The sequence below is a fragment of the Pelophylax lessonae genome, assembly GCF_965119305.1.
Source record: "Pelophylax lessonae genome assembly, chromosome: 1".
Classification (NCBI taxonomy): Eukaryota; Metazoa; Chordata; class Amphibia; order Anura; family Ranidae; genus Pelophylax; species Pelophylax lessonae.
In genome coordinates this window covers 775,040,493-775,053,119 of record NC_138768.1, presented here as the reverse complement: position 1 = coordinate 775,053,119, position 12,627 = coordinate 775,040,493, and the positions used below count along the sequence as shown (strand labels likewise).

At 40.1% G+C, this 12,627-nt stretch overlaps 1 protein-coding gene across 1 annotated transcript in view; it reads right to left on the bottom strand.

The window, feature by feature from the left end:
- Window positions 1-12,314, bottom strand: part of LOC309549470 (large ribosomal subunit protein uL5-like) — a gene marked incomplete at both ends in the record, with an annotated part of 33,298 nt that extends 20,984 nt beyond the window's left edge. Inside the window, one exon of the mRNA XM_082249772.1 lies at window positions 12,132-12,314. Within this exon, the coding sequence (XP_082105898.1) occupies window positions 12,132-12,314 (183 nt within the window). The remainder of the gene's footprint in view (window positions 1-12,131) is intronic.
- Between the last annotated feature and the right edge of the window lie 313 nt (window positions 12,315-12,627).

The following is a 12,627-nucleotide window of genomic DNA, read 5'->3' as shown; positions in this document are numbered from 1 at the left end:
ACCTTAGAAATAGCAATAGACATTCTACCCGATAAGACACTAAAACTGGGCTACAAGGCTGCATTTTGTACCACTGTGTAGTCCGTCGGAAGGTCAAGGACCTGGCAGTGCTGTTTGTCAGGAGTGCCTGAATAAACAGAATTACAAATCCTTTGGTAGGTAACCAGTGTCCATATACAGTATGTATTTAAATATATGTATCTGTGTGCCTGGAGTTCAGCTATAACATTCCTATTAAGTTACAATCCACCCATCTGTTAATGCAATTTTAGCATGATAAAGACACTCAAGGTATCAAAGCCAGAGATAACCAGGCAACTGGCATGTTCAGAAGCAGAGGTCAACTGGTATAATGCCCATGGTTTTCCTATAAAATATTTCCTTCTTATGATTTAACAATAATTAAAGTTTACAGCTCTGTTTTGTCACTTTTAGAATCTATAATTACTTCTAGGAACTTTAAATGCTTTGGCACCATGGACTATTTTTAAACTTTAGTAACTATCCCAAATTCCCCCTGTGCATCTTTTCTAAGCTAGGATTACTAGACTGTGTCACTGTAAGACACAGAACTGTGTATGCAGTCAAACTGGAGATGGAACTGCATTTGCTAACAGTGTCTAAACTCGGTCAAAGTAACAACATCTATAAGAGTCTAGGTACTTTATAGGCAAAGAGCACGGGTTTGGCCCCCTTTTAAAAGCTCTAAACTGGTGTACGTATTAAAAAAGTTCTAGGATTACATCTCTTTACTTTGATCTTGACTTAAATTTTTTGTCAATATGCACTTGGTATTCATATAGACAAATATACTGTACATGTCTATAAATATGCATGCATTATATTGCCAATATTAGGGAAAAAAATATATTTTGATAGCTGTAATGCATGCTATAATATCATGATGGTAATATGGATTGCTTTTTTCATTGCATACTTTTTTTTATATTTTACTCCACGTATACATACAGACTAAGCAGATTATTAAAACGAAAACACTGCCAGGGGTGCTTACAATGGTCACTTTTCATTCTTCATAGTTTACAGTTTCCTTTTAAAATGTGAAATAAAACAATATACTGAATACTATTGTCACAGCTAAACACATGCAGTTAACAGAATACAATATTGCTTTTGTGGTCACTTATCCACCTTCTGACACTTGCCTTAACCGCTTGCCGACCTCCCGCCTCAGTTGTACAGCAGCAGTCTGGCGCTCCCAGGCAAAGTGCCGTACATGTACGGCCCTAGCCTGGGAGGAGCTAGGGGGAACCCGCGCGCCACTGGAGGCACGCTCACGCTCCCACTGGTCGGCTGGGGAGTCAGTGCGTGTGCCCGGCGGCTCTGATGGCCACCAGCCACTCGCGATCTCCCGCTGCAGTGAGAGAAGGACAGATGCCTGATTTAAACACAGCCGTCTGTCATTCTCACTAAAGTAATCACAGAGGCTATGTGATCCTGCTATGTAGGATCGCATGTCTCTGTGATTACATCACAAGCCACCCCCCCTCCATAGTTAGAATCACGCCCCTAGGGACACACATAACCCCCTTGATCACCAGTAAAGTTATCCCCTTCCCTGCCAGTGTCATTTTTACAGTAATAGTGCATATTTATAGCACTTATTACTGTAGTAATGTCACTGGTACTCCCAAACGTGTCAAATATGTCAGTCAGGGGTCCGATCTGTACGCCGCAATGTCGCAGTCCCGCAAAAAAAATCACAGATCGCCGAATCACAAAATAGGGCCTGGTCTTTGAGCAGCCAAATCTTCCGGGGCTAAAGTGGTTAAATAAAGTAGTCATATGTAACAGCCTACTATTCTTTTACCTTTACTTTGACTCATTTGTGCTCTGAGGAAAGGAGTGTGTCTCCCGAAACGTGTCAGTTTCCAATGGCAAACATGTGTCATCCTTGTCACTGGAGTTCTAATAGAAAATAGTCATAGTAAGACTTCACCATATAAGGTAATCTGGGTACCACAACAATACCGTCACTTATCAACAGAAACTTGCACTGTGACACTATAGACACTTAAAACTTGGGACTTAATACACAAACAGAAAAATGGTAAAATAATTCTCCATTAATCCCACTTACCAGAACAGATTTTTTTTTTACCCGGAAATAATGCACTGATAGGGGGTGGATTAAAGATAAAAATGCACAAATAAAAGATATAATGAGTGGGGGGAGGGTATGCACATTACAAGAGCTGAGATATAAAAAATACATTTTCTCAATCAATCACCAAGGCACATAGGTACCAATCAGACAAATCACCACTCTGTTGGAGAGGATGTGGCTTGGTGGGATCAATTTTAGGCTCCTTTCACACGGTCGGCATTCCATTGCGGACCGCTCTCTGCTCAGCGGGGATCGATCTGCTGATGACAGCTCCCTCTCTGCTCTGTGGGCGGAGAGGGAGGTGTCAGAGCCCCGCTGCTCTCTATGGGGAATCAGATGAGAACGGACTGCCTGTCCGCTCTCATCCGATCCCATCCGATCCCCTGGACGGATGGAAAATAGGGTTTCCATCAGTCCGGATTTCATGGACAGGATCGGATGTGGATGCTAGCGGGTGTCAGCGGACATGTCTCCGCTGACATCCGCTGCCCCATAGGGATGCATGGAGGATCCGATCAGATCCACCCAAAAAAACTGAAAGGCGGATCTGATCGGATTGTTCGTGTGAAAGGACCCTTACACATATGGTTGTATTGCCCCAAAATTCAGGTATATTGGGAAGAGATTAATTGGCAGATTCAGGGAATTACAGGAGAGGAGATACTTTACACCCCAGAAACCTTCCTATTGCACAAAACTAACTTGTCTATTAAACAATATAAAAAGACGGTTATACCACGTTTGATAAATGCTGCTAAATATTTGATACCTAGGTGGAAGGAAAACTGTAATGTGATTTTTTATGATGGTTTTGTGAATTCATTTTTTTGTATACCAGATAATTTATAAAATTTAAATTGGAAAAAAAAAATATAGTCACTTTTCATTCTTCATAGTTTACAATTTCCTTTTAAAATGTGAAGTAAAACAATATACTGAATACTATTGTCACAGCAACACACAGTCAGTTAACAGAATACAATATTGCTTTCGTGGTCACTTATCCACCTTCTGACACTTGCCTTAAATAAACAAGTCGCAGGTAACAGCCTACTATTCTTTTACCTTTACTTTGACTCATTTGTGCTCTGAGGAAGGGAGTGTGTCGTCCGGAAATGCGTCAGCTTCCAATAGCAGAGATCTGTCATCCTTGTCACTGGAGTTGTATATAACAAGTCCTTTATTCCTTTATGTTTATGAGTATGCTTTTGGCTATTTTAATAACATTCCAAGGTGTCTTAGGTAATGTACTAGGCATTTGAGCCCTTCTTTCTTTCTGTTTTTAGTGCTTTTGGAGTTTCCCCGCTAAAGGAGTGCAGCATCGCCTAAATACCATTTTCTATAGAGTAAGCGCTGAGGTTTGACAGTCTATTGACTCATTTGCAGCCTGTGCATACAGGACATTGAACAGCTGGACGTGTCTCTTTAAGTGTTTGTCCATCATCCCTAATATTTATAATCAAAGTGCCTGGGAAGCTTGGAATGTCAGACAAGATATTGCATTGGCAGGCCAAACGTGCACGGCTGCTTAAGTGATTTACAAGCAGACTTTTGAAACTGGAAGAAACCAATATAAAATAAATGGGATACTAGTAAGTTACATAAAACAGTACATCAGTGAATATCTGTTAAAAAGGGATTCTAGACAGCAAAAGGAAATTACAGTGTGCTTAATTGATCAGTATTAATATAAAACAAATGTACAAAAACCTTTCATTTTTGATAGTTATTCATTCTTTGTGTTTGAAAACTGAAATAAACCAATAAATCGCCATACAGTAAGATGCTGTAAGATCGCTGACTTTAGCTTGAGTATTGGTTCAACCCATGCAACTGTGGAGTTATTGGGGGCTCCTCTGGCCGGCAATGTGACCAATTATGCCTAGATACTCCATGGGTGCTCTTCCTATTTATATGAGTGGTGGAAGCATGTGTCCCATTCCCGTGATGATGTCATATGTGTCGAAACGTGTAGGCAAGACCTGGGATACACATCTACCATGCATGCTCGACGAGCTGTGGCCATCTTAGAATCTGGCATATGGATAGTTTCCTATGTAATAGAAGTACTGTATACTCTGCAAGTCTGTAAGTGCATTGGCATATTAAATGTTTACTTTTTTGTGGATCTTTGATATGATTTAAATATGTGCATATTTAAAGATACACTCTTTGATATATTTTGCAAAGATTTATTATATGAGATTTGTATATGGTAAATTGTAAAATATATTTGATGGTGAAGTACATGTAACATGTACAGTACATTTGTTTATTATAAGCTCATTTTAATTGCTTGAACTGCATCTGCATCCTTGAAAAAGTGGACTTTGTTCCCAGAAATGTGTTGGATGAAAACCAGCATATGCAAGATAATACAGTATGCGATGTATTCTTTACAAAAAATAAAGCTTTTTTTATCATGGTAACACAAATCTGTTTATGTCAAGAAACTATTTTTCAATGCAGAAAAAAAAAAAAGCTTTTATATAGAGGTATATTAAAATTGAGTTGTTTGCATACCACATACCAGCTGAGTAGTTTTCCTACATACTGGGTTTTTGGAGTTTTTTGTGTGTGTGTGTGTGTTTGTGGTCGGGGGGGGGGGGATTATATATACATGTATCTATGTTACAGTAGGCCTTTATATCTTTATTAACTTTGAAAATGACCACTAGTTCATTGTTACCAGCTCTCTATTTGCATTTGATAGCAATAGTAATAGTATATTTATATTTATATTTATTTATATTAATATTTAATAGTAATAGTATAATTAGTAGTCAGTTCATTTACATTTCCTGGAGCGATTGTGCTTTTGTATGGTACGAAGATAAAGTGCCCTGTGACATAAAAATGTATTTAAAATCCACTTGCTCTATACAGCTATACTGGGTTCATACACATGTAATTCATACAGGAATCCCACTGCAGTCCTGTTCAAATCGCATACGATTCTTTGCAGGGCGATTTGCACCTATTCATTTTGTATTGATGCAAATCACACTTAAAAGCATTGGTTTTGGCATTGGGATCATTTTCATGGCACCAATACTAGTATCGGTATTGATGCATCCCTAATAGAAACAACATTTTTGAGAGGAAGAGTTAAAACTTCTATCAATGTTTTTATTGCTATCTGTGTTCTCCTTTCCTGATTGACAACTGCACCTACCATCTTTTATATGGGTGTCAGACAGACAGGAAGTAAGGAAAAATACCCCAAATGGGGCTATAGACAGAAGTAGACAGTTAATTTGACACTTCCCGTTGTATGCAAAATGTAAAAATAAAATTAAAAAAATGAACAAAAGTTAGGCTTTAATAAATATGAAATGAAAACCTCAACTTATAGTAAAAGATGGGAAGAACTAAGTAAAACATAAATGAGAATTGAATACACAATTGTCTGTTATTGAAATCCCAGGGCATTTACATGAACAACACTTTGCAAGGGCAAAATAGTCAAAACCTAGACTGTCCTTGGAAATCAAGGACAATAAACAATTATGCGTCATGTAGAAGGCATTGTTGTCTCTGGCCTCAAAGTACAAATCCTGTTGGTTTGCAGGAACACATGCTGGCCAAAGTTATGATATATTGTGCTCTACTTTCTTCTTGGGCACCTCGTGTCCTGCATGACTGCACCACAACCTGTCAACAGCAGATTAATAATGAAGATCCACAACACAAGTGTGCAACTCATCCGTTTATGATATGTAACATATTGTCATGGTGAAGGTCAAATACTAAGACTTTGTTTATTCTAGAATTACAAACTGTGTTGAAATGTGAAGACAAACCGAAAACACTATGTCATAATCACTTATCTACCAATATGAAGAACATATTTCACCCTTCACATTTAGATCAGTGGCACTTTTAAATAGTAAATGTCAAACAGCATGCAGAACGTATAGGCTATGCAAAAAAAGTTGCATCAAAAAGTTAAGGAACTTATTCTATATATTTTGTAGTTAGAAAACTGGTATACTTTAGTATAATGTAAAAAATATTTCCTTCCCATATACAGTAAATTAAACTGAGAGTGCCTATACCAGCAACTGAAATGAGGACTTCAGTATCTCCTATATGCTATAGGATATCAACCCCAGCTTTACTAAAAAAGAACTTTGAGATACTAAATCAGAATACGGAGTAATATCCCACAGTTTTACAATGAAGCAGAATTCTGAGAAACTATTTTAGACTAATGAGTTACTAAAGTTTATATAAAGCCTGTTTTTTGGTAGTCTTGCTACCCATGCCACCATTCACTTCTGCAGTGCAGCACAATAAAAAATCTTAAGAAACCAACACTACAGAAGTTTGGATACATGTACATGGTCCTCACTTTTCTCAGTGGTCCTTCCCACAGCCTCCAGGTCCCTACTTTGTCATGTAGCGATGAGAAGGGGTCAGTTGAAGGAATCACTGAGCACAACAGTGATCAATCAACAATCTATCAATGCGGGTTTCTGAAGACTCTTCAGCGGGCAATTTTTCTTTACTACACAACTAGCCTGCATTAAAAAAATTCTTAGATTCTAGCTAGGTAGGGTTTATAATCTGGATTTTCTAAAAGCATTCAATACAGTTCCTCATAAAAGTTTAATCTACAAACTGAGGTCTGTAGGCATGGGTCATAGAGTTTGTACATCGATAGAAAACTGGCTATAGGGGTGTGTCCGAAGAGTGGTGATAAATAATGTGTACTCAGACTGGTATGGAGTGGTAAATGGAGTACCCCAAGGCTCTGTTTTGGGAAGAATTCTGTTTATGAATTATGAATTCTCATGAATAAATATGACTTTGTTCATGAGTTATATAGAGGTCAGTATAAATAGCTTGATCTCAGTTTTTGCTGACAACACAAAAATAATGGGGTGGGCAACTACATGTCAAATGAGGTTTAATGTAAAGTGATTCACATGGGGGCTAAAAATATAAATGCAAACTACTCACTAGGGGGAGAAGCTCTGGGGGAATCAAAGACAAAGAAAGACCTGGGGGTCCTGGTAGAAGACAGACTGAAAAATAGCATGCAATTTCAAGCGGCAGCAAGTAAAGCCATCACACTATTAGCATGCATAAAAAGGGCATTTACTACAGAGATAAAAAGATAATTTTGCCACTTTATGAAATTCTGGTTCGGCCACATGCTGTGTAGATTTCGTTTGGTAGGCCTGTTCGCTTACCTCCTTTTGTCATTTTTGTTGTTTTTCTTTTTTAACGAGCAATGGCGGCGATCTGCGATTTTTATGCGGGACTGCGACATTGCGGCGGACAGATCGGACCCTTGACTGACATTTCTGACACTTTTGGGGTTACCAGTGACATTACTGCAGAAATCAGTGCTATACATATGCACTGTTACTGTAAAAATGACACTGCAGTGAAGGAGTTAACTGTATTGGAGAGGGAGGGGTTAAGTGTGTCCTAGGGGCGTGTTACTAACTGTGATTGGCTGTGGCTACTAGTGTAAGAACAGAGATCAACAGTCCTACATAGTAGAACCGTCTGATCTCCATTCTTACACAGGGAAGAATGACAGGCGGCTTTTTTTACATTAGCTGCCTGCCTTTCTTCCGGTGTAACGGAAGATCGCGAGTGCCCGGCGGACATCGGGTCCACCGGGCACACGCGCGGGGGGGTCTGTGACCGCACGGGAGTGGGAGCGCGCCTCTGGCGGCGCACACTCGCTCCCTAGAGCCTCACAGGCTAGCGACGTAGCCCTACGTTGCTTTGCCTGTGAGGGGCTGACCGCCGCAGTAAATAGTCGTGCGGCGGTCGGCAAGCGGTTAAAAGAGCTGCTCCCTATTTTTTTTTTTCTTTTTTTTTTTACATTCGTATATGTCACTCAGGGCAGTGCCCAGCTCCCCATGCCCTTTGATTGACAATGCCTTGCCTGTTGGCCTTGAAAATGGACAGAATTGATTTTAAAGATTAAATGACCTTTGACTTACAGTAAATTGGGCTGTGATTAACAATCAAATTTAGGGGTAGTTCAGCAAACATCCTTTAAACCAAAGCCAGTACATTCGGCTCACCACTACTAATGAAAACAGCTCCATTGGCACAAATACCATATAGTATCTCAGCGTACTTTCATATAACAGATGTAGTGTGATGATAATAAATATAGTTTTGCAGTAGTTGTGTTTACTTATGATCAAGATGACAAAGGAGGGTGGCAGTTGATTCATCTCGGCCTAGGGGCTGGTGTAAAACTGCTGAATATGTAAAGAATAAAAATAAAACCTGCTGATGGTTAAAACTACAATTTACTGTATTTACAGGGAGGTATATAGTCTAGTCTTGTAGTAGCAACAGAGATATTCTTGGAAAAAGATTAGGTTATCTTTTTTTATTATTTCAGTGGGGAGATTGTAAATCAGTTTCAAGATTTGAGACCAGTAATATATAAAATTATTTGTAATTAAAGCCAAATCATTCTAGTTCTCTAAATGCCTGTATCTGACAAACAGTTTTTAACATTTTTAGTTCTTGACTTTCTTTCCCTTTTCCCAGCATTCAGGCATCAGACACATCCCCCATCCACATCTTATACCTCTGTACCTGCTTGAGTACCTTTCTGAGCAATTACATTGCAACTAAAAGCTCTTCTTATTAACAGCTGTTCACTTTTCTTCTGTGCCTCACTATGTGCTAACCACATATGTACCTGACTCTGATGTCAGAACCCCTGAGAGGCCCAGGATGTGTTCCTTGAATGGTACCAACATGACCGAGGCTTGGTCCATCTAAGCTAAGCACCAGAAGACCCAGCTGTAAAGGAGTTTAGTTGTCCCTACTCCATAAGTGATGCTCCAGACATTCCAGAGGTCTTTCCTGCAGCATCACAAGAAATTCCAAATACAGTTTACTCCTTGTTATCCCAAAGACACTGCAAATAAAAACAAATAAAAGGGCGCACCAGCCTAGCGCATTATCCTCAGTGGGCTTTTTAATTAAACAAGTTTAAAATCAGCTACTCACAAACATGCGAAAAATTCCAGCATATCAGTTCCATAGAGCAAAATCCTTGTTAAAGGTCCAATGTCTCGTGAAGACGAAGGGCTGATGCGTTTCGAGGCCGTGCCTATTCCTCAGAGCCTGAGGGCCATGGCTGAGTCCTTGGTTTAAATATGGTGGAAAAGATCTCCACGTGACCCTCAAGATTGTAGGAGGAGATGGACGGCGTGCGTTCCACCACTTGTATGTATTCTATGGAATTGATATGCTGGAATTTCGCATGTTTGTGAGTAGCTGATTTTAAACTTGTTTCATTAAAAAGCCCACTGAGGATAATGCGCTAGGCTGGTGCGCCCTTTTCTTTGTTTTTATTTGTCGTGTTTTGTTGACCACCCCGGTCGTAGAGGGCAGCAAGGCTTAGCCATAATGGATGTCAAGTGAGAGTTTCGAGATAGAGGCAGCCTGAGGACCTGGTTCTGAGCGCAGGAGCAGGGTGCTTAGCATCACAAGTTTCTTTTGGTTTATCCCAAAGACATCCTGTAGAAGCTTCAAGTTGCTCTAGTCTGTGGCCTCTCTCAGCCTCTTAGTGTTGGGTTGATCACCAAAGCATCCATATAGTAACAGAAGAAGGGGAGTGATTAACATGATCATACATAACTGGAAGTACTGGATAATTTTTTTTTCACTACAGACAGCTAATTGGAGGAAAGGAGAGGTGAGTATGTGCTGCGGGGGAGGTGTGTGTGTGTAGAAGGGGGAGGGGGGGCATCCTTTGCCTTTATTGTGGCCCATAAAGTCATTCTTCATCCATGCATCCAGGGGCAAGTTTATTTGGCTGAATCAATAGCATACTTTATTTAAGGTTTTACAGTTTAAAGTTTTAACAAGCATATCCTTTTAAGAGACACAAACATAGAATACATCGGCACACAGCGAGCTGGGTGTTTACGGTTCATGTTCCCTGGATCACACTCTATTCTCAAGGAAGAGCTTGCATTTCTTACTCAATAGCCAACTAAAAGAATTAGGTACTCTTCCAGATGAAGTGCTGTGCCTTCTTTTTTTCCCTTCTTAAAGTGTGTTAACTCCAAAGAGATTTGAAAGCAATTAACATTCACCAGTTAGAGAGCAATCAGTGCAGGGATACAAAATGACACTGGCCAGAATCCAAACATACATATTAAGATAATTGAGAGCCACTGACATAGGTTATTTGAAGTTAATTCTGGAATATGAGCAAAGAAGTGTTTTTCCAATAGAGCAACTCATGGATTCATCTCTATTGCATTAACATGATTATTTTTGCTCTCACTCTCACTTAACTCCATTATGTGATACAGAGATTGGAAAAAAAAAGTAAATGTGCATATATTGTTCTGTCTGCCAGTCACTGCTACTGTCAGTAAGCATCTATTAACCTGAACAAATGTGTAATAGTGAGATGTTAAATATGATGATCATCATCAAAGAAGCACCTGTTTACAAGAATTTAAACTACAGTAAAGGAAACCTATTGTGTGAGAAATCTTGAGGCTTTTAAAATGCCTGGCAACCATGCTGCCCTTCTGACACTGATTTGGAATAGGCATGCAGCAAGTGAAATCAGAGACTCAAATAATTATAGCCAATAAATCAACATGAAAGGTTTTTAAAGGCTCACTCCAACCAAAACGATTAATCCATCTCTTTTAGGTGCTTAGCAACTAGATGTTTAAGCGGTGCTAGTGGGCCTGTATGTGTAGAAACATGGGAATATATAGCACCATAGCAATCAGTAGTGCCATGGGAAGGTTTCAGGAGATGGCCCAGAAAAATTGGAGGCACCCTGTTCCCCCAGGTTAGGGATTAGGTGGGCATAGCCTTAACACACCGGGGTTGAGTTAGCATGATTGATAGTTAAGTATGCAAGTAAGAAGGTAGCCCAGGGTGAGAACTGTGTTTAGAATTATGAGGAACATTGTTTTCCATCTTCCTAAAGTTTTCCATCTTCCTCAGTGTGCCAGGGAGAAACTGGTGGTAGCATGAAAGAGAAATGCTCAGATGTGCAGATAGAGTTGGCAGATAGAGTATACCAGGAGGAAGCTGGTGGGAGCATGGAAGAGGCACACAGTTCGGCAGCTTATTGGTGGTACAGCTGCAGGTGGAGCATACCAGTAGTAGTAGCTCCAGTAATCAGCTAAACATTAGAGTGTAGCAGGATCTGTGACTGTGAGGACCAGGCAATGGCAGCCACGGACAGAGTGGACCAGGCACCAGTGGCAAGGCATCTGAAAGGCTCAGGGCCTAGAGAGACACCAGAGCAGACAGATAACACTAATGAGGGCTCTACAGCTACGTGAAACTGTATCACAAGCACCTGTCACAGAATACACTGTCCTTTTAAAGATGTGGCCAAGTGTCCAAAAACACCTGATTGGTCATGGCTGTAACAGTGGAAGTAAAACCCAGAAGTGTGCACAGCCATGTGCCCTAGGAAATGCACCACTGGACTGAGGAAAGTAAGTACCCAAGACACATGTACAACTTTACCTTAGCTTGCACAGACCAACTCCCCTACTGCTGACTCTGTATCTCCGGATACATCCCCTACCCCCCCCCCCCCCCAACTCTGCTCACTCTTCAGAGTTAGATCCTACACCCAGACAGAGAAGTAGGGAGATAAGCCGGAGCCTCCCTGTTCAAGATCATGGATGTCATGAAAGTTTTCCTTGCATCACAAAACAACACCATCCATTGATTTTTCCTTACCAAAGCTGTATGTCCAGTATCTCAGGAAGAGAATAAATTATGCAAAAGAATGCAGAAAGCCACATTAGCTTCCTAGAAGAATGGAGTGTCACCGCTTCTTTGTGAATAAAGAGCCCCTAAAAGAGATCCTGCAGCCTTAAATAGTAAATTGGTGGATCCTGAAATGTGCTCCAATATGAGCAATCTCTGCTTTGTTGGATTTCCTGAAAAACTCCTGGGGAACTGCCAAGGAAACATTTCTTTAAATCTGACTTCACGAGAAACTTCCTAGTATACTTACCACACACACCACTAAGACAGCTGCAAGCTGGAGGCTAATCTTAAGCCCATCATTGCCAAGATACACAAATTCATGGATAAAGTTGCCATCCTTCAAGTTACACATATTTCTGGTGACCTTCACTTCAGTGGCAACTGTATTATGATATTCCCTGACCTTTCCTTTTAAAAACAGAGACAACATGCTACGTTCCTTGTCAAGTTACAAAACTCAGGAATTAATGAATATCATACTCCATGCTTTATCCTGCTAAGGCACAGGTGGTGGCAGATCATCCTTTTTCACCACACCTAACAAAGTTACTAAATGGCTGATTGAGAAAGTCACCAACTCAATGCACAAACAACACCGTGTGAAGACCAGTTAAGTATTAACATTTTTATTTTACTCTTATTGCTTGGGACCGGTTTTCCATGGCTAGCAGTGAATTGCAATATCCTATGGGTAAATGTTGCTGTCCACCTTACTCTTTTCCTAAATTCTGCTCATTTTCTTA